This window comes from Benincasa hispida, chromosome 10 (genome assembly GCF_009727055.1).
Source record: "Benincasa hispida cultivar B227 chromosome 10, ASM972705v1, whole genome shotgun sequence".
NCBI lineage: Eukaryota > Viridiplantae > Streptophyta > Magnoliopsida > Cucurbitales > Cucurbitaceae > Benincasa > Benincasa hispida.
Window position 1 is genome coordinate 2,882,795 of NC_052358.1, and position 19,652 is coordinate 2,902,446.

Here is a 19,652-nt window from a genome sequence, read left to right on the forward strand (position 1 = left end):
AGGAAATGGTTAATATATATATATTAGTAATGAGGGGTTGAAAGCCGCCCACTCGTGAGAGAAAAGGAGTTCCATGTAATGTAAGAGTATGAGTGACTTTTTATTTGAAAAAAAAAAAAAAACCGATTAATATATAGATATATTTTTTTGTATAATTAGAATAGAATGTCACACATCTTGTAGTCACTAACATACTCGTATGCAATTGAGCTATACTCGTTTTGGCTTTAACGAGTAATGCTTAGTATATTATAAGATAAAAATTACTTTTAAGTACATTTGGGATATATCTTTATACAGCTCATCCCGAGTGATCAATCACAAAAGAAATTTCTCTTTTTTAGAAAAAGATATATTTCTTTATATATATTTTTTTTCTTTTTTTGAGAATGCATGGAAATGAATGTAGCTATGTAGGTTGCACTCCAACATTATTTTCCTCCTATCACATATTTTTACGCATTCACCATGATCATACATACATTAAAAAAAAAAGCTAAAAATATATATATAAAAATAATAATTGAATAATTGGTTGAAATACACAAAAATAGTTATAAGTTATAAATTTAGAATGCATGTAAATATATTATTTTTTAGTACCTACAAATCTTTTTATTTAATTAATTAAATTTCTTGATTGAAGTGCCAACCTTAATTGGCGAAGAAACAAGAAAAGCTAGTTGGATGAGTTTTGAAGGGGTTTGTTTATGGCTTTTAATTTTTGCTTTCTCACGCCCTTTTTATGCGCCACCTCATCGTTTTTATTTTATTATTAAAAAATTGCTTGAGACTTTGGATGTGTGTGAATGAGTTCCATACGTATGTGACTTAGTAATATTACAATCATCTTCTTCTTTTGGTGCCTTCATTTTTCAATAACCCAATTTCACATTATTCATAAAGTTTTCAACTTTTATTCATTTTCAATGCTTCCTTGTCAAATGTGCTATGAATTTTTTCTAAAGGAAATGAATAAGACTCCAATTTTTATATGAATTATTAATACTTCCTAAATTCCCCACTCTTTTTCAATTTCTTATCTTTTATTTTCTATTAAAGATAAGGCATATTATTATTGAGGGAACGATACTTTCAACTTTCTATTATTAATAAGAAATATTAATCTTGTAAGAAGATACAAATTATTTAAAAAATAGAAAATTAAATTGAGAGTTTACATGGGTTAAGAATCTATGTATATATCAGTATTATATTAAATACATCGTTGTTATTAATCTATTCACTCTAATTTTAGGTCTAGTGGCAAATCTATGGGTAAATTATTGTAATGTAACTTTCTCTTTAGATGATATTGATAAGATACTGCAAAATTTTACATGTTAAAGAGTTTGAAAGAATATTGGGCCCAAGGAATTGGAGTTGAGGACTAAAAAATTATCGATTTCATGTCATATTAGCTATTTACTTTGTGGGTCCAACGACTAATCAACTCCTCCGATTTTACCATTCCACTCCTTGTCCTCAACATCCTTTAAATATTTTCTATAAGGAAAATTTATAGTCGTATAGATATTATTTAAATAGTTATATTTTTCCATCTAAAAGGGGGTTTTGTTCACATTAAGCTCACACAATGCACAAGATGAATCATAAAATAAGATATGACTATTAATAAAGGTAATGATTAAGTGTAGCTTAGGTTGTATCTAATCTCATACGTCTATTTTTTTTAGACACTAAAATAAAATCATTTTTATAAAAAAAAAAAATTGTCACATGACACATTATTATTGGATGTTATTTAGGCTGCACAAAATATCGGTGCATCACTAAGTTTTTTCATTAATAAAAGCTAAAAAAAAAAAGAGGAAAGAGAGAGAAGAAAAGAAAATGACATATTTAAACCATGCCTATTTCACTCCATACTTTTGAAGAAGAAAACCCCACGATTTAAAGTTATTATATTACATGAAAGGCATGATGTCATAAATTAATTTTCAAGCAATATATAAATAATATTCCATTCCCTTTTCCCAATTTCTGTCTTTCTTTCTTTCTCACTTCCTCTTCCTTTGCTTGAAGCTTGATGCGAACCCGATTCTTCCTCGGCCGGGTCTACCCAACTAACCAATTATCTTAATAAAATTCAAAAAATAAAATAATAACCAATCATTTTCTGACACGACAATTAATTACTAAATAATATGGTAATAATGGTTGGTCTCGTTTCAGTACGTATCTCAAGATTTGGCAATTACATTACCAAACTGTCTTAATATTAATTTATCAAATTATTATTATTATTTATTAAAAAAAGAAAAAATGAAAAAGAAGAAGAAAAATAGGTCGGGTCGTTCCTACACTTATTTCATTAATATAATCCATAATAATCAAAATTAATTGACAAATAAATTAAATGAACTGAAATTTGTGGTTTGTTTGATTCAATATTTGACAGCATAACCCCATGATTAGACGGCACCAATTAATTTAATTAAGTCTTCCCTAATCGTATGGATGCGTTGTACATGAATACAAATTCAATTCACACTTGACTTTAAGCTGCTCCACCTTAGTTCCACTACTACTCAAAATACATATTTAGAAAAATAGGAAAGAATTTCTACCTATATTATATAGGTATATATATATATATATATATATATTATTGAAAGATTTCTTTGGAAGCAGAAGAGTGAGAACAAAATATGCGGAAAAGACTCGTGTTGGTTTGTGAGGATAGTTTTCACTCTTCAAAATATTCACGACAAATAAAGATGTCAAGATCATTAGGTATCGAAATTTGATTTAATTCCTAGACATGGACGTTACAATTATTATTCATAGTGTGTGGTATGATGAGTAATCTTTATCATAAGTATTTAATAGAAAAAATATAGATTATAATTTGTTGGGAGGATGTGCCTGAAAAATGGTGGGAGGGTAACCAAAATAAATTGTGGTTGTGGGAAATAGGAAAATAAATAAATATTATATATGATTAGAAAACTCTCAAAGCCTAACAGCCAAATGAAGGTTACTTTGAGTGGGTTAGAATCAAAGCTCACCCAACTCAACCAATAGCTTTAAGGCTTTGTTACTTTGGATTAATAAAGTCTAAAGAGAATTTTCTCCGCTAATTAGACTTGTGTAATTATATAAGAAATTAGAATCTATTTTTAAGAAAAAGGGAAATTTTCAAACAATTTTAAAATATAGAAGAAACTATTTACACAAAATAATAAAACTTATATTTCTTTGATAGAGGTTGATAGAGGCTAATAGAAATCTATCGGTGTTTATCAATAATAAGAATTGATAGAAGTTTATTTTGTCGATAGATGTTGATAGAAGTCTATCAATATCTATCAATAATTTTTTATTATTTTCGTAAATAGTTTGACATTTTTCCTATCCGTGAAAATTTTTCTTAAAAAAGTAGTTCTCATAAACTTTGTATACTAATATTTTCCAATCAAAACTAAAAACCAAATTAATTATATATTAAATCAGGTTTACATATATATTATTATTCTTTTGGAGGGTTTCAATCATAAACTCAAGTTTTGAAACTTCAAGCTTATTAAATTAGAGTGTATATTCAATATCCATATTATAAAAAAAAAAAATTAAAAAAAAGGCCAATTATGGGGTTTGGTTTCTAAAAAAGTCAAACAGTTGAGAGAAATGAAATGAACTAATACCAATTAAAGCAGAAAAGTAAACTAATCAACATTGTTTTTTTTTAATATAATAAATGGGTAATTTGTAGTAGTATAAAATTTGGAGCTTAATTATGTAACTTAGATACCTAATTAAGAGTGAAATTAACAAGTGGATTTAATTGAAAAAGAAAAAAAAAAATTGTTGAAGGGATTCGGTGTGGGCTATGGGATAGGCAGAAAATAGATTTTTTTTTTTTTTTTTTTTTTTTTACAGTGAATTTAATAATAAAGAGTGGTTCCATCCACGGCCCCATTTTGATGATAATGTTAGATTAATTAGTATGATAAAATTCAATGATCAAAATTAAAAGTAATTTAAAGGAAAAAAAAAGAATTTATAAAAAGATGGTTCAAAAATAGAATTAAGATCAAATTTGAGAGGTCAAAATCATATTTAATTTTATTCTTATTATGAATCTTATCTTCCTTCCTCTCATCCATATTTGGAACCATCATTTGTGTGGATTTACAAAGATGATTTGATTATTTATTTATTTGTTTTGTTTTTTAATGGAAAGGAAAAAGACAAGTGGGTGAAATTGAAGATGGTAGAGATGATTATAGTATATATAATGAGATGTGTAACCTTTGATAAATTTTTTATTTTTGAATTATAAAAATTAAACTTACGAACATTTTTAATTTTTAAGTTTTGTTTTCTATTTCAAAAACTCATTTAGTTTCATAAATTAATTAGAAATTCAAGTGTTTATTTAACAAATATTTGAAAAAATATTAAAAAAATAAATATAAATGTAAAAAAATGAAATAGTTACCGAACAAGATTGAAATATAATTTTTTTTATAGATTAAAAACATGTTAGGATTTGATTAATATTATAATTTACTTTGGTCTATATAATTTTAAAAATTGTGTATATCATGTTTTAAAATTTATGTAGTGATTTAAACAATAATTTTTCTTTGTGACATTTTTCTACAAAAATATGTAAAGAGGGATAATAGATAAATTTTGGAGATGTTCAACAAGACTCATACCAACCACTTTTTATTCTTCACAACTCATATATCTCTTTCTATACTTGATAAAATTCTTCTACTTCTTCTTGTTTTTTTTTTTTTTTAACCTTACTAAAACTCTAACATTCAAACTAATTAACTATATATATGGTACTCATATTCACGCAAATTAGTTACATATTCTAGAGATTTTAAAATTACTAAAATTATTTTTATCAAATTTAAAATTACTCCAAAATACTTTTTTAATCCCTTAAAATTTAAGTATATGAATAAAAATGAGAGGAAAAAAACTCAAAACGGGCTTTAAAAATGAAGTATAAAAAAGTGGCCATTAATTAAGCATCAAATAACCATTATTGGGGACCGCAAGCTCAGATGGGAAATGAGTCATTTTCTGGGGAAAAAAAAAGAATAATAATAATGATAATAATTAAGGAAAATTGTAAGAGAAGAGAAAATATAGGTTTAAATCTTATCTTAATCTCTAAATTTTAAGTACTATTCTATTTTAGTAACTTTTAAAAATATTGGTTTTAGTCTTTGAATTTTTAAAAGATATTTATTTTGGGAAGATTTTTATTAACTCTTTAACAAAATGACGAAGTGATTTGTATCTTTGGATAACTAGGTTACCAAATCTCTTAGCTACGTTGAAAAAAAATCTAAAAATTCAATTTTGGAGGTGGCAAAGTAAGAGAATTTAAATCATATTTTTAGTTAAAAAATTTGGCGATTTAGTATTTTGGCGTTTGGTTGTTGGCATTTTATTTCATCTTACTTAATACATCTAGAGTTTAATCGTCTTAAAATACTAGTTCATTCACATTTCTGTTGAAGAGTCAACATAATTTTAATAGTAAAGACTAAAATAAAATTTTTAAAAAAATTTAAGGATTAAAACAAATGAAAATAGAAGGAGATTCAAAGTTGAAATACTAAAATAGGATTTAAACAAAAAATGTATTATGATTTGATAATATATTGGATTTAGTTTTATTTTGGTGCAAAATGGCAAGTTGTTCATTGATCAGTTCCAAACGTTCTGACGCACCGTTTTTGGGAACCACAGTTTGTCAGTTGTGACCTAAACCCATTGTTGCAAGTAGCTACCCACTTCCCTTTCTCTCTCACTCACTAAATAAATATAATTCTCTTGGCTGTCACTTAACTCACTACTCACCATATCCATCAATATATATATAACTATATAATATAATTAATTATATTTTCTTTTTTAGTTCAACCATTGTAGAGTGGAGAATCGAAGAATCTAATACTTAAAATGATAATTGATGTCTTAACCACTGAATTATGTTTGGATCTGATATCACTAGATCACTTTTAGTCGAATTACAAATTTGGTCCCTATGATTCAGAGGTTTCATGAAACTCTTGGAGGACGTTTATGCCCCCAACTTGCCTAGAATGGAATGGGCTATTATAGCTCACTCAATGTTTGGGCCGATCATTGTAATAGTTGAAGTTCCCAATTATTATAACTCACATTTAACTGCAGTAAAATTATTTGAAAACCTATTGTCTTAAGTGCATTTACTATTTTGTAAACATCATCTCTCATTATTTGTAACCCAGATTAAAAGAATATACATCAAATATAGAGGATTATAACCCATTGACTATAACAACCAACCCGACACTCCAAACAATCTCTCATAAATAATTCTTATGATAGTGGTTATTTGTGAGGATTTTATCAAATCATAGAGTCTATTTATGAGATTTTATCAAAGTACAAGAAATAAGTTTTAACTTTTTTATATAACCATAGAAAGTAATGACGTATTCAAGAGTGATTATGAAATGGTTAAAATCACTCTTAAGCATACGTTTAATTATTCAAAACTAATTTTAATGATATGAAAATCACATTTAGAAGTGTAAAATTAAATATTAAATTATTTTTCAATAATTAAAGACGTGATTTGGAGTGATTTTAAACATGACGAAAGTAATTTTGACAATCGTGAAACCACTCCTAAACATGTACTAAATTCCAACTTTTCCATACCAAGTTTGTAATTTAACTATTACTTTTTCAATTAAGTATTAAAAAAATTCTAAAAAGGAATTTATAATTTTAACATATAGCTTGGGAATGGTAAGTAAAATTTGTTTTTATTCTCCCGGTAGGTACTGAATTTGATATTACATTTATGTATTTAACTTATGCATTAACTAATTGGATTGAATTATATACAAGTTAGAAAAAACCAAAAGACTTTCATTTTTTTCATTATGGTTAGTTATATAGCTATTTGTATTATTATGCAATAACGTTGCTGATAATTCACACCCCCAAAACATAACTCTACCTAAGGTTAAACTTTGCCTAATCCTAAGTGTTTATATATATATATAAGTATAGGCTTTTAAAATTGATGAACTTTTTAAATGATATATGATGATAATAAAAATAACTAAAAGTACTGCACCATCGTACAATAATCACAATGTGCGTGAATTATTTTTTAATCTAGATTAGTTTTTTTTAGTACAATTGGGATGGAGAGATTGGAACTATAGTTCTTCTAATCACTAACATATCTGTATGTCGATTGAGCTATGCTCACTTTAACATCTATGTTTTATTTTGATCTAATAAAAAATAACTAAAATATAATCACTATAAATTAGCTATACCAAATATAATTGAAAAACTAACCAAAGTGATGTGTTACTATTTGACCCTTTTGACCAAGTTTTTCTTGGTTGTTGCTTAATAGTAAGTAAAAGTTATAAACATGCACATAAACATTTAATTTAATCCCAAAGTATATGAAGGGGAAAAAAAAGTGGGTGTCTACTTTTCTATCTTATTTTTGAAGCATGGAAAGAGACTTTGCTTACCTCTAAAAAAAGGGACCAAATTTTGTAACAAAGTCATACCCAATTTTATAATGATTTTATCCATAGACACTTAACCAATCCAATAATGTAATTTTTCTCACTATGTGTGTGTGTATTTATAAAAAGAGAGATGATTCATACTTTACTCAAAAGCATTATCTTATCTTATAAGATAGCCAAAGAAGGAGAGTATTGTGCAAGCCACTTTCTTTCCTTCTAACTAGATCTCAACTACTTAATTTGAAAACTTTGATTTATCACTAAACCTAAATTAAGCCCTCTTGATATTCATCTTAATTAATATTAATAATGAGCAAAAAAATTGTACAACTTTTATTAAATTAATTAATCCTTTAATTTATTTAAAGATTTTAATTGATTTATCCATGCTTATATGTCTCCAATGAATTAGTCAAATCAAACTTATATAAAGCTCCCAACAATTCATTGTATTATCACATTTATCTTAATTGTATGTAGCTAACTTTCAGTTAGTGTTTTAATGAAATTTAAAACTCTTAACTTAAATAATATTAGTCTTAGGACTATATAGGAGCTACATGGAAATGTTTTCTAGCTAGAAAATCATTTTTTGTTCTATTTTTAAAACAACAACTTTCAAAAGTAAAGTTTGTTTACTCTTGTTTTGATCTTATAGTTTTTTTTTTTTTTTTTTTTTAATTGTGGATAACATGTTTTTAAAAAATAATTAAATTCATTTTTACTTTTAAAAAATAATTAAATTCATTTTTTACTTTTAGAGAACAACTTATCAATTAGCTCATATTTTCTCTTCACTCATCACATGGAAAATTGGAGTACTTTTTAGTGCTAGACCTAGAAGGGTTGGCCAAGGTGGCCCCAAGAGATTTAAAAAGTGATGATATTTTTTTTCAGTTTAACAATTACAATGTGAAAGATTGAACTATTAACCTTTGATATGATATTCTTTTAGTTTAACAATCTTTAGGATAAAAAACTGAACTATCAACTTTTGACAATATGGTAAACTAGTGGCTTACATACACTGAACATGTAGGATTAATTTTCAAGATTTATTGAGCGTATAGTATAGGTAGTAATTGAAATTACGATTCATGACCTCTCTTTTTAGAGATTGGAGTTTCGATCTCCCATATTTGTTATTGTAGTAGGAAAAAAATGGATGGATTAAGATAAAAATAAGTTTCTTTTTATAATGAGAAAGTAGAATTAGACTCTTTATGCCATTAAATCCTCTTACTCTCTATTCTTAGTGGTGTGAGTGTGATTGGAAGGTCATATTGATGAGTTTGAGAAGTAGATTGGGGCAGTTATAACAAATCCCAAGCATTGCATGCAAAATTATGCTATATAGAGAAAATTTGACTAATGAATCTTTTATATTTAATTAAAATATCATTTTGAAATTTGTTCAATTTTAATAAATATTTAAATTTAGTAATTCGAAGTTAATTTTTATAGGTAATAATAATATTTTTTTAAAAAAAAAAAGTTAACAATAAACTAATAGTATGAACTAAATTTAAGATTTAATCAAAGTTCATATACTAAAATTGAACATTAAAAAATGATTAGATATGAATAAATAATTATAGATACCGAAAAGATATTTTAATATTTTATATTATTTAGTTCGATTATTTGAAATTACTTAAGAATGGGTTTTTTTTTTAAATAAGAAAAAATGAATGGTATGAAAAAAAAAAAAAAAAAAAAGAGTTATGATAACATTTATCGTGGAAGAAAATGACTGGAAGCCAACCGGAAGCCTAAAGTTAGGCTTTGGTTGTCTTTCAGTTCGTGAATCAAACTCCATGTCCCCTCGTGAAGTGTAACTCCAACCACATATTATGATGAAGCAACCATTTCACTAAAACACTCCATTTGCTCTTCTTTGCTAACTCATACCCATTTTCTTTACTCTTCTTTCTTACTTTCTTTCTTTCTTTCTTTGGGTTTAGTTCTCTCCAAACACTTTTTCATTTTATAATTTCACGAAATGTTGCTGATGTCTTGATTAGTTAAACTGTACTTATGTTGACAATTCAATTTTGGAGACTAGTGCCTGTTTGGTCCACCAACTTCTTAAGTTGGTTTAAACAATTCAACTTCAATAGTAAACGTTATTAAATTTACACATTTATTGCATAATTCTATTTCTCATTTTTTATATTCTTTTCACATTTACCAAGCAACTTCAATTTTCCCTCTATTCTCTACTTTTCACATTTATCAAGTACCTTTATCTTACTTTTTTAATCTATTTTTCACAAACATCGAGAAACTCGATCTATGGGCCAACCAGAGTTAACCTGTTTGGATTGACTTAATAACGACTTAAAAACACTATTTTAAGCACTTGAAAAGTCATTTCAAACCGGCTTTAAATGAAGAGATAGTAGAAGAATAGAGTAGAAACAAAAAGGAAAAGGAAGGGAGGACTTAATCATATTAAAAGGTTTTTGGTGCTTCAAAAGCGTTGAATGTATATGAACAAATGAAGGGGACATGAGTGGTTGCCTAATTAGGATCAGGTTGCTTGAATTATTGTTATTATTATTATGATTTTGTTTTCTTCTAATGTAAATGGAAATTTAGGTTGCTTGGTAGTGCAGGTTATGGTTTTGTTTGGCTTTTCCAACAAGAATGAGATTGCCATCAAAAGCACCTTCCACGTGTCTCATCCACAACAAAGGATTGCTACCTTCACATGTAATGAACTTAGAGCCAAGTACTTGGAATCCACATGAAATTGAAATACAAGTGGATCCATAAACTAAACTTAATAATTTCCAAACTTATTTTGCTTTTAGACTCTGTGTGTGTGCGCGTCCATGTCCAAAAGTTTAGTTTTTTAGTTACTTCTTTAATTATAGTTCTGAAAGATTCTAAACATGGAGGAAAGAAGAAGCAGTGTAGAGTGATATCCAGCCAAGGTGAAAGAAATGTCAATATCATATCCCTAAGTAAACAAATCTTTAGGTCAAACCCATTAAGCTCAAGCAGCAAGTCAATTTTATTCAGCTAATGGAAAGCACAGTAACAGATATCATCAATGAGGATGTAATAGAACCGTCTTCTCAAGACTATAATTTATATGCTGGGTAAAAGAAAAGAAACTCAAGCCTCTGGAGAAGCGGGTAGCAACAAGCAGCCAATAGTGCCACCGTATAGCTCGTACCAACCTAATAGGCTACATAGTTTGTTTGTTGCCATTACACGGGAGTCAGTCCGACGACACCTGCAAAGACATAAAACAAAATTGAGAATCTGTCTGTCTTATCAGCAATTAGCAACATTCTGGTTGATAAACCATTGAGCAGAGTATAAATTTTACAAATTATTTAGGCATCTTAGAAGCTAATAGGGAATTTCTGGATTTTACTCTTGCCTGTACTACCATGGCACTCGAGCAAAGCAATGGATTCGCTGCCGATTTAAGAGTTAATAACAGTTATACATTATCTATGCCGATTCATTCTGCAGAACTCTTAACTTGATTAGTTACTAAGCTTTATTCAAAAGTACGTCTTCTACAAAAAGGTGGGAAAATGCCATGCCAGCCTATCAGAGCAGAACAATAGCCAGCGCAGAGACTTTTAGACCACATATCTACCTACACGAAGGGCCTGATAATTGAAACATACTTTATTCACTTACCTGCCTTGCATCTTAAAATACACACACATGGCATGAGGTACAGATCACAGCAAAATGAATATGAGAAAGCCCTGGACTAAGAATTTTAAATCAAGCTATGAATCTCCTTGCATCTTTGAGCAGAGGGCAATCAGTATGCAAAGGTAACTTTGTTTAGCAAATCACACATGTGGCATGAGGTATACATAACAACAAAATGGATATGAGAAAGCCCTGGACTAAGAATTTTAAATAAAGTCATGAATCTTCATGCATCTTTGATGCAGAGGTCAATCAGTATTCAAGGGTAAATTAGTTATACAAATCACACACATGGCATGAGGTATACGCAATAGCAAAATGGATATGAGAAAGCCCTGGACTGAAAATTTTAAATAAAGCTATGAATCTCCTTGCATCTTCGAGCAGAGGTCAATCACTATTCAAAGGGTAACTTAGTTTAGCAACTCATACATGGCATGAGGTACGCTTAACAGCAAAATGGATATGAGAAATTGAAATCCCTAGAGTAAGAATTTTAAATAAATCTATAAATCTCCATGCATCTTGATCAGAAGCCAATCAGTTGTCAAAGGAAAATTAGTTTAACAAATCACACGCAGGGCATGACTCATGAGGCATAACAGAAAAATGGATATGAGAAAACCTTGGACTAAGAATTTTAAATAAAGCTATGAATCTCCATGCATCTTTGAGCAGATGTCAATCAGTATTAGGTAAATTAGTTTAGCAAATTACAAAATCTGTCATTGAGTCTTCTGGATACCATATGCCTTAAAGAAAACCACTAAGCTCCGGTAACAACTTAGTTCTTTTTGAACAAGTAATAACTGAGTAATTTGTCGTTTATACAATATAGACTACTGAAATTGGGAAGAAGATAGAGGAAATGGAACGTTGTCTGAAATCTGAAATTCTTGTACTTTAGGATGATATAAGATATGAATGAAATCCGTGGGAAAGTATTCAATGAAATTGATTCACCCTTGTTTATCACTTATTTAAATCGAATGAATTAAGCCGTCTTTTAAATATAGATGTCAAAGTGTGGGGAAAAATGATACTATGGACTCTCAAGAGGGAAGAAAAAAGATCTTTAACTTCACATACCACATGCCAATCTTCCACCAGCGTTGCCAGTGGTTAAACTGAGCTCGTGACCTCCTACATCATCATAACCCAAAAAATGAGAGGAAAAATTAAAATACGATAGTGAAATAAAGAAAATCCTAGTTAAGTGATGCAAACATCCTATCAGCAGCTAATAGTGTAGCTCTACCTACAAAGGTAACTAAAATCTCTTTCCGCGATTGAATTAATAATACTATATTTTAATCTATTAGGCCCAAATGAAGATAAGATAAAAGGAAAATAAATTAATTTAATTTTGATGTATCACTTGAGTAGGCTGATTGAATGACAAGGAAAGAAAAGGAGGTGCACAACATGTAACTAAATTGAAACAATGAATGGAACGTACCTTTTCCAAGATCATCCTCAAGCTCATGTACCACAAAAGCTCTTCCAACTACAGAATTGGGGCCGCTGAGAGGAATCTACAGATTAAGGAATTAATAACCGAGTATGTTAGAGGGGCAGATCTAAAATAAAGGCTTGAACATTATTTTGTCCTTAAACTTGTTAATACTAATGTCGCTGCGATCATGAATTGATAGATATGCGTGTACAATATACATAAAAAGTTCTACCAGCAGCACTTCAGCAGCACTGCCACCAGCAACATTAATAGTTATTATGATGTCAATTCGTGGTGAAAGACATAAATAGTCTGAGTATGTGAGTTGTGATGATGACATATATGGATAAAATAATAGAAACAATACTCAGAAGTCGCACCTGGTTGTCTACAATGGTTGCCTCTGCTACTCCTGTATATCAAGAAACATTGCAATAGTGCATTAGGGAGCTACAGATCTATGAAACATAAAACGAAACATCTTTCAAAGAGGAAAGAAGAAAAGCATATACCAACGGCATTGGCAATTATGTTTCCCAGGTCACCCGCATGACGGATTTCGTCCTCAGGAGCACCATGCGTTAATTTGTTGGGATTGAAATGTGCTCCTACAGTTGAAAATAATAAATAAACAGCAAACGAGAAACAAAGATGCAGTTGTACAAAAATACAACCGCACCGGCAAGTATCTAGCTTAAAAATGAACATGGGAACATGCTCTACCTGTAGAAATGCATCCATTTGTTGTATCTCCATACTCATGCTACATAAGGAAATACGGAAGGATGTTGATTAAAACAACATTTCAGAAATTCAACTAGTTGATTGCAACAAAAACCATAGATTATGCCAGCCTTTATGAAATTACTTACAAGATGGAATCCGTGAAGCCCTTCGGTGAGCCCAGTAACACGCACATTGACTGTTGTGGGACCTAGAAACAATACAACATTTTTCAGCATCACAACATCACTACTAATACTATCATTATCATTATCATTACCATTACCATCTTCATTGTTGTTATCATTATTACTATTACCAATAACTTGCAATTTTCGGATGGGGAAGTTTATATTAAAATGTTGATATAATTAAATGTACCATAAAGTTTAAGTTTTTGGACTAATCGGTGATTTAACATGGTACCAGAACAAGATGTCTTATATTCAAACCCATGTAATGCGACTAATATTATTTCCTCCTCCAATTAATGTGATTTATATTTGTTGGACCTTTTACAAATTTTTAAGGGGAGTGCTAAAATGTTGATATAATTAAATTTATGATAACCCATCAGCTTAAACTTTTAGGGTAATTGGTGATTAAATTTATGATAATCTATCAGCTTAAGCTTTTCGGTGAATTGGTGATTTAACAATCTCCTCAAAAGCCTTTTGGTTATAGAATAAACATAGAAGACAACAGAACCCTACGAGAAAGAAAACGTCATAAAATCAATAGAATCATGCTCCTGAAGTTAAGAGTCAACTTATGTGCGTGCCATTACGTTAGAACAAAAAAAAATCTCAAGAAGAAAGCAATGCAGGCAAAAAATTACGAACCCATTTCGCACATATCACATTTCAATCAAAGCCAACACAAATATCAGAAACCAGACGCTGAATAAAACCTCAAAACCCCGACTTCTACTCCAATTTCCCAGGCCATTTAATCCAATCAACTAGGGTAAACCTATAAAGTATGATAGGATGAGATAAAAGATTAATAGGTAGGGAGTGTACAGACCATCGTCCTCTTGGGTGAGCGTGACGACGCCTTCAACGTTGGAAGTTCCCTTGAGAACGGCGACAGCTTTCTTGGTAGCAGCGACAACGGCGAGGGGTTTGGGGGCGACGGAGGCAGCGAGGGAGAGGGAGTGGCGAGGGAGCTTGAGAGAGGCGCCATGGAAGGAGGAGGAGGGGGAAGGGGGAGAGGAAGAATTGGAGAATGGGGGCAATGGGATGTAGTGGGAAGGGGAAACAGAGAGAAGGGATTGTGCGGCCATAGCTGCAAGAATTGCTTGCATTAGCTATGGGGAACTGTCGATGATAATGGGATAATGGGAGATTGGAGGCTTCCAGTAGATGTGTGCCACTCTAATACCAACTAACTGCATATGTGATAGGTCTCATTCCCCCCGGCCCCTCATGGCTTGAAAGGTTTTATCTCAAAGCCTCCTCAAAAAGGTTAATTTCATTATATTTAATAGTCCAAATCGATGGTCCCTTGAGTGATGTAAAAATTAGGTAAAAAAAGAGTGAAATGATCTGAATTTTTGAAAAAAAAAAAAAATGTTAGAGGATCCTTTGTTGATTTCAAATTCGAGTGAAATTATCAAAACATACTTACATACACGCGAAAAGGCATTCTCGCTCTTGTTCGTCTCGCTTTCTCTTATTTTTTCACTCACAAATCATTATGTCTCTTGCTTTCGCTTGTCTCGCTCTCTCTTCTTTTTTTCACTTGCAAATTACTATGTCTCTCGCTTTCGTTCTTCTCGTTCTCTCTTCGTTTCTTCATTCACAAAATCACTCATCTCTCTCTCGTCTCTTGCTCACCGAAGTTGGTCGCATCGGAGTTGCTCACATGGACTCATCGTACTAGAGAAGAAGAAGAAGTTGTACAGATGAGAAAAAGAAAACAACGTGCAAAGAAATATTTCTCGCACTGGAGAGGAAGAGGAAAAAGGAAAAAACATCAACAAATGAGCATTTGACGTTTTTTCAAAAACTGGGTCATTTGTCATTTTGGACGAGTCATTTGAACAATTATCTCAAATTTCAATAAATACATAATATTAGGTTAGCTATTAGGATGTCTACTCGAATTTAATATTTCATATTATGCTAAAAAGTAATCATTTTGTTTAATAAAGTTCTTATATCAAAATACAAGTTCATTTTGTAAAAAAAAAAAATTAGCTTTGTGTCTATTTTATTTCAAGCTTGCCTAATAAGTTTTTAAATTTAAAATTTTGTCTCTTTTTTTCTTACCGGATCATTCTTCTCTTCCCTTTCTCTTTTTTCCTTTTCCTTGTTAAATAAAATAAAATCCCATATCTAAATCGAAATAATGAAGGTTTGCTTCGTATTAGATGCCCAGATCTTTAGAAGAAAACAATGAAGGAAAAAAAATTAGGAAGGGGCAACCATGGATGAAGAAAGGAGAGGAGAAGATTAATAGAATATAGGATGGAGCTCTAGGAGGAGAAAATTAAAAGGATATTGTCCTTTTATAAACTATTTAGGAAAATATTGTTGTTTTCAAACTATTTGTAAATTTATTTTTTTAAGAAAAATAAGTCGATTTAGGTCGAATTTTCAACCCTCGACCTTCTTTTCACTTGTACGTCGAACTTTGAACCCTCGACCTTGCCCTTCCTAACATTATTATTGAGTCTGTTTAATTATAATTCCCGAAACCTTCCTCTATCAAAAGATCGTATTTCTAAATTTTCATAAGGTCCCCCTGGAATTCCTTCCAAAGCTTGTTAAATAATTTTTACGGATTCTGTCATCTCAGCAAGTCTGACTAAATAACGAGCTAATGAATCTCCTTCTTTTTGCCACTGAACTTCCCAATCAAATTTGAGAGCGAGATTATGAGAGAGAGTGAGATTTTGAGAGAGCGAGAGCGAGATTTTGAGCATGAGCGTGAGCGAGAGCGAAATAGCGAGATTTTGATAGAGAGCGAGAATACTGTATAAATTTCTCTTTTTTTTCTTTTTAATTATTACACATTCCACCTTATTCTTTCTAATTTTGTTTTTAATTTTCTATTTTATAAAAACAATTTCTAAATATATTTTATTATTTTATTTAAACTCTAAAAAGAATAAATTAAAAATAATAATAACTCATAAAAATTAAAAAAAAAAATTAAATATCTCATTTATATAAAAATAATTACAAAAATCAATGTGTCCCACAAGGCGGACGTCGTCGATTTCGAGCTGGTTGTCGTCGTCGACTTCAAACTTGAGGTTGCTTGGGTTCTTCTTGATGTTGCTCTGGTACCTCTGCAGGCGCTTTATAATATAAATATTCATTATGCTCTCCACGACCCCGACCATGTCCATGCACGTATGAAGACGAATGACTAGCCTCTGAGTCATAATGTCCTGAACCAAATGCTGGCATCATCATCATCGGACTAACATAATTAGTTTGACTCTGCGTCTGCGTCACAGGGGTAACTCTTCCACATTATGTGCAACCTCATCAAACTCATCCTCTTCCCGAATAGGTCCTCTACGTCTAGGAGCTGGTGGAGGAACAATAGGTATATCGTACATATAATGAATTTCCTTCATATAGCTTTGGTTGTCACTACATATAGCAATAACCTGGTTCGGATCATTCGCAACCTCACGGAGTCTACTGTTGTTCGATCTATGTGAATTATAAAACAATTAGACAATATTTAAAATAAATTTAAATTAAAAATAGATAATATTCATTCATTTACCATATGACCCACAGCTGCTCCCGGACTAGTGACATAGCGCCTTGTGATATTATTATACCAATGAATATATTCTATAGTGACATTTGTGTCAAACTGTTCAAGATAAACCCCCACTGCAATAAACCTTGCACGATAGTACCATCGCACTACCAAATGTGTAACTTTTTCGGACCAATCTTTAGTCCTTAGGTTAATATCATGCCGTACGGGTTCAGTATTACAAGGCGATGGGACATCCTGCTGAAAACCGAATTGTCTCATCACCCTATCAGGAAGATGCTACTCACCAATATGAAAACATATGAGAGGACTCATCGTCCACCATATGTTTTGACCATTCGTACAAAAATTAGGCAAAGTATGCACAATAATTTTGTACGGCTCCCAAATAACCTGAAACACAAAAAATTATATTAGAGAATATTAAAGATAAATACAATAAAAATATGAATAAAATAATCAATTAAGTTTAGTGTAATGTATCTGTTCAGGTTGAAGCAGATCAAACATGTATATATACTTGTTGACTACATATGTGGTTGTCCTATCCACACAAATTTTGTCTCTCCACCTAAATTTTTAAATTGATAATTTAGAATTTAAATTAACTAGATCAGTGATATAAAAATTAAATTGAATTAAAACAACATACCGATAACCGTAGGCTCGTCCAACTAACTGAGCGTCATTAACATGATATAGCTGTGGATCCATTGTTGGAAATCGCTCCCAAGCCCATAGTTGCAAAAGTATGAGAGACCCAGCTATCTCTCGAACCTCAGATCTTGTTGCTTTGTATAGTTGTCTATACAACCATGCCAAGTATGCTCCACCCCACGAATACCACCCCGTATCATGGAAGGCAGGAACATCAAGTGAACAAAATGACTTGATTTATCTGAAAACAGACTTCTACACATCATTTGTAGTATATATGCTCGCGCATATCTTATGACAGTTTCCTCGTTTGCATCATCTGTGAGCTCACGAAATTATGTTCCTAACCATATTAAACTTAACCTCGATCCTTTAATCTTGTCGGCAGGTGGGGTCGCACCGAGGTACAGTTGAAAAACTTCTAACCAGTCATCGTACATCACTCCGGTATGCTGAATGTTACTCTACGAAGATTATTCATAAAGTTTTACATTATAATAATCTAATATGTTCAATTTATATTAAATCTAATATATTCAATTTATTGTCAATGATTATTCAATTATAGTATAATAATCTATATATTTAATTGTGTGTCTAATGATTATTCAATATAGTAAAAATCTAATATATTCAATTATAGTCTAATGATTATTCAATATAGTATGACTATTAGCTATTTTTTCTCTTTTTTTATATATATCTATGGAAAGTTTAAATAAAGTGAAGATTCTCGCTCTCTCCTAAGATCTTGCTCTCTCACTCTCGCTCTCTCACTCTCTGTTATTGTTGTTATTTTTCATTAATGATTACTACTTTATTTATCTGGAACAATCACAAACACTTTTTTTTATTATGGATCTACTACCAGAAATCAATGCGTAACTTAGCATTCAATGTGTAATCTACTAATATCTCATTTTTCAATTATTCAACCATTTTTTTACCAAGTCATAGTTAGTCAGATTAGTCAATAAAACTAAATCTCGCTCTCTCTAACATTTTCGCTTTGAATCTCACTCTCTCCAAAATCTCGCTTTGAATCTCGCTCTCTCTTAAAATCTCGTTCAACATCTCGCTCTCTCCTACTATCTCGCTTTGAATCTCACTCTCTCCTTAATTTGCTTCAGCCTACTTATCTTTTTAATCGCTTTGAAGTTTCGACATGTGTGTAACTTTCGACAACCTAATATACAAATTTTGTTCGTAGACAAAGCTAATTCAGAATTGTCTTTCATTCCAAGGCATTAACTTGTATCCATGCGCTCATATTCGTTTGGAGTTCACCCAGAAATATAGCCATCCTCACCCTCTCACGTCAATCCACAAGCCTCCGTCTAATTCGAAATGATAACAAAATGCATAGGTTGTTAGAAGCAGCTCGAGTACACAGATACATATAGTATACCATCTCATTACTTTATTTCCTCTATGAGGGAAAAAGAAAAAGTAATAAACCTGCAATCTCGAGGGTGGATGTGTGTCGAAACTTCAACCTTCGACAACCTAAGCGAGATTCACGAGATTTCCCTTGTCGAAGGTTGAAGTTTCAACTTATGTATTGTTTCCAAGTTTTTCTTTGTTCGTCGAGTTCTCAACATTCGACCTCCACATTAGTCGAGTTCTCAACATTCGACCGACCTCTAGCCTCGAACTCTCAAAAACAACAATATTTCTCTAATAAGTTTGGTGAAACAATAATATTAAATATTAAATAATCGAGCAGGAGAGCGAGAAATGAGGAATACTAAAATATTTAAATTATTATTTAAAATATAGTAAATTAAGATCGTGTTGTTAAGTCAACTAAAGGATCGTTAACCATCATATTCTATACTCGAAAC

General features: G+C 30.7%; 1 protein-coding gene across 1 annotated transcript; it reads right to left on the bottom strand.

Annotated features, from left to right (window-relative positions):
• Positions 1–10,521: 10,521 nt before the first annotated feature.
• LOC120088776 (superoxide dismutase [Cu-Zn], chloroplastic) lies at positions 10,522–14,809 on the bottom strand. The gene is made up of 8 exons (XM_039046213.1): positions 14,431–14,809; positions 13,554–13,615; positions 13,405–13,444; positions 13,194–13,289; positions 13,062–13,093; positions 12,685–12,760; positions 12,315–12,368; positions 10,522–10,785 (listed from the first exon to the last, which is right to left on the bottom strand). Exons 1-8 carry the CDS (start codon positions 14,708–14,710, stop codon positions 10,760–10,762), a joined length of 666 nt encoding a protein of 221 aa, XP_038902141.1. The 5' UTR covers positions 14,711–14,809; the 3' UTR covers positions 10,522–10,759.
• Positions 14,810–19,652: the final 4,843 nt, after the last annotated feature.

Excerpts from the sequence above, each read along its gene's own strand:
- LOC120088776 (XM_039046213.1), bottom strand. The coding sequence starts at position 14,710 with ATGCAAGCAATTCTTGCAGCTATGGCCGCACAATCCCTTCTCTCTGTT. Across the intron at positions 13,094-13,193 it reads CATAATTGCCAATGCCGTTG|GAGTAGCAGAGGCAACCATT; the intron begins GTATATGCTTTT and ends CTTGATATACAG. Across the intron at positions 10,786-12,314 it reads TGGTGGAAGATTGGCATGTG|GTGTCGTCGGACTGACTCCC; the intron begins GTATGTGAAGTT and ends ATGTCTTTGCAG.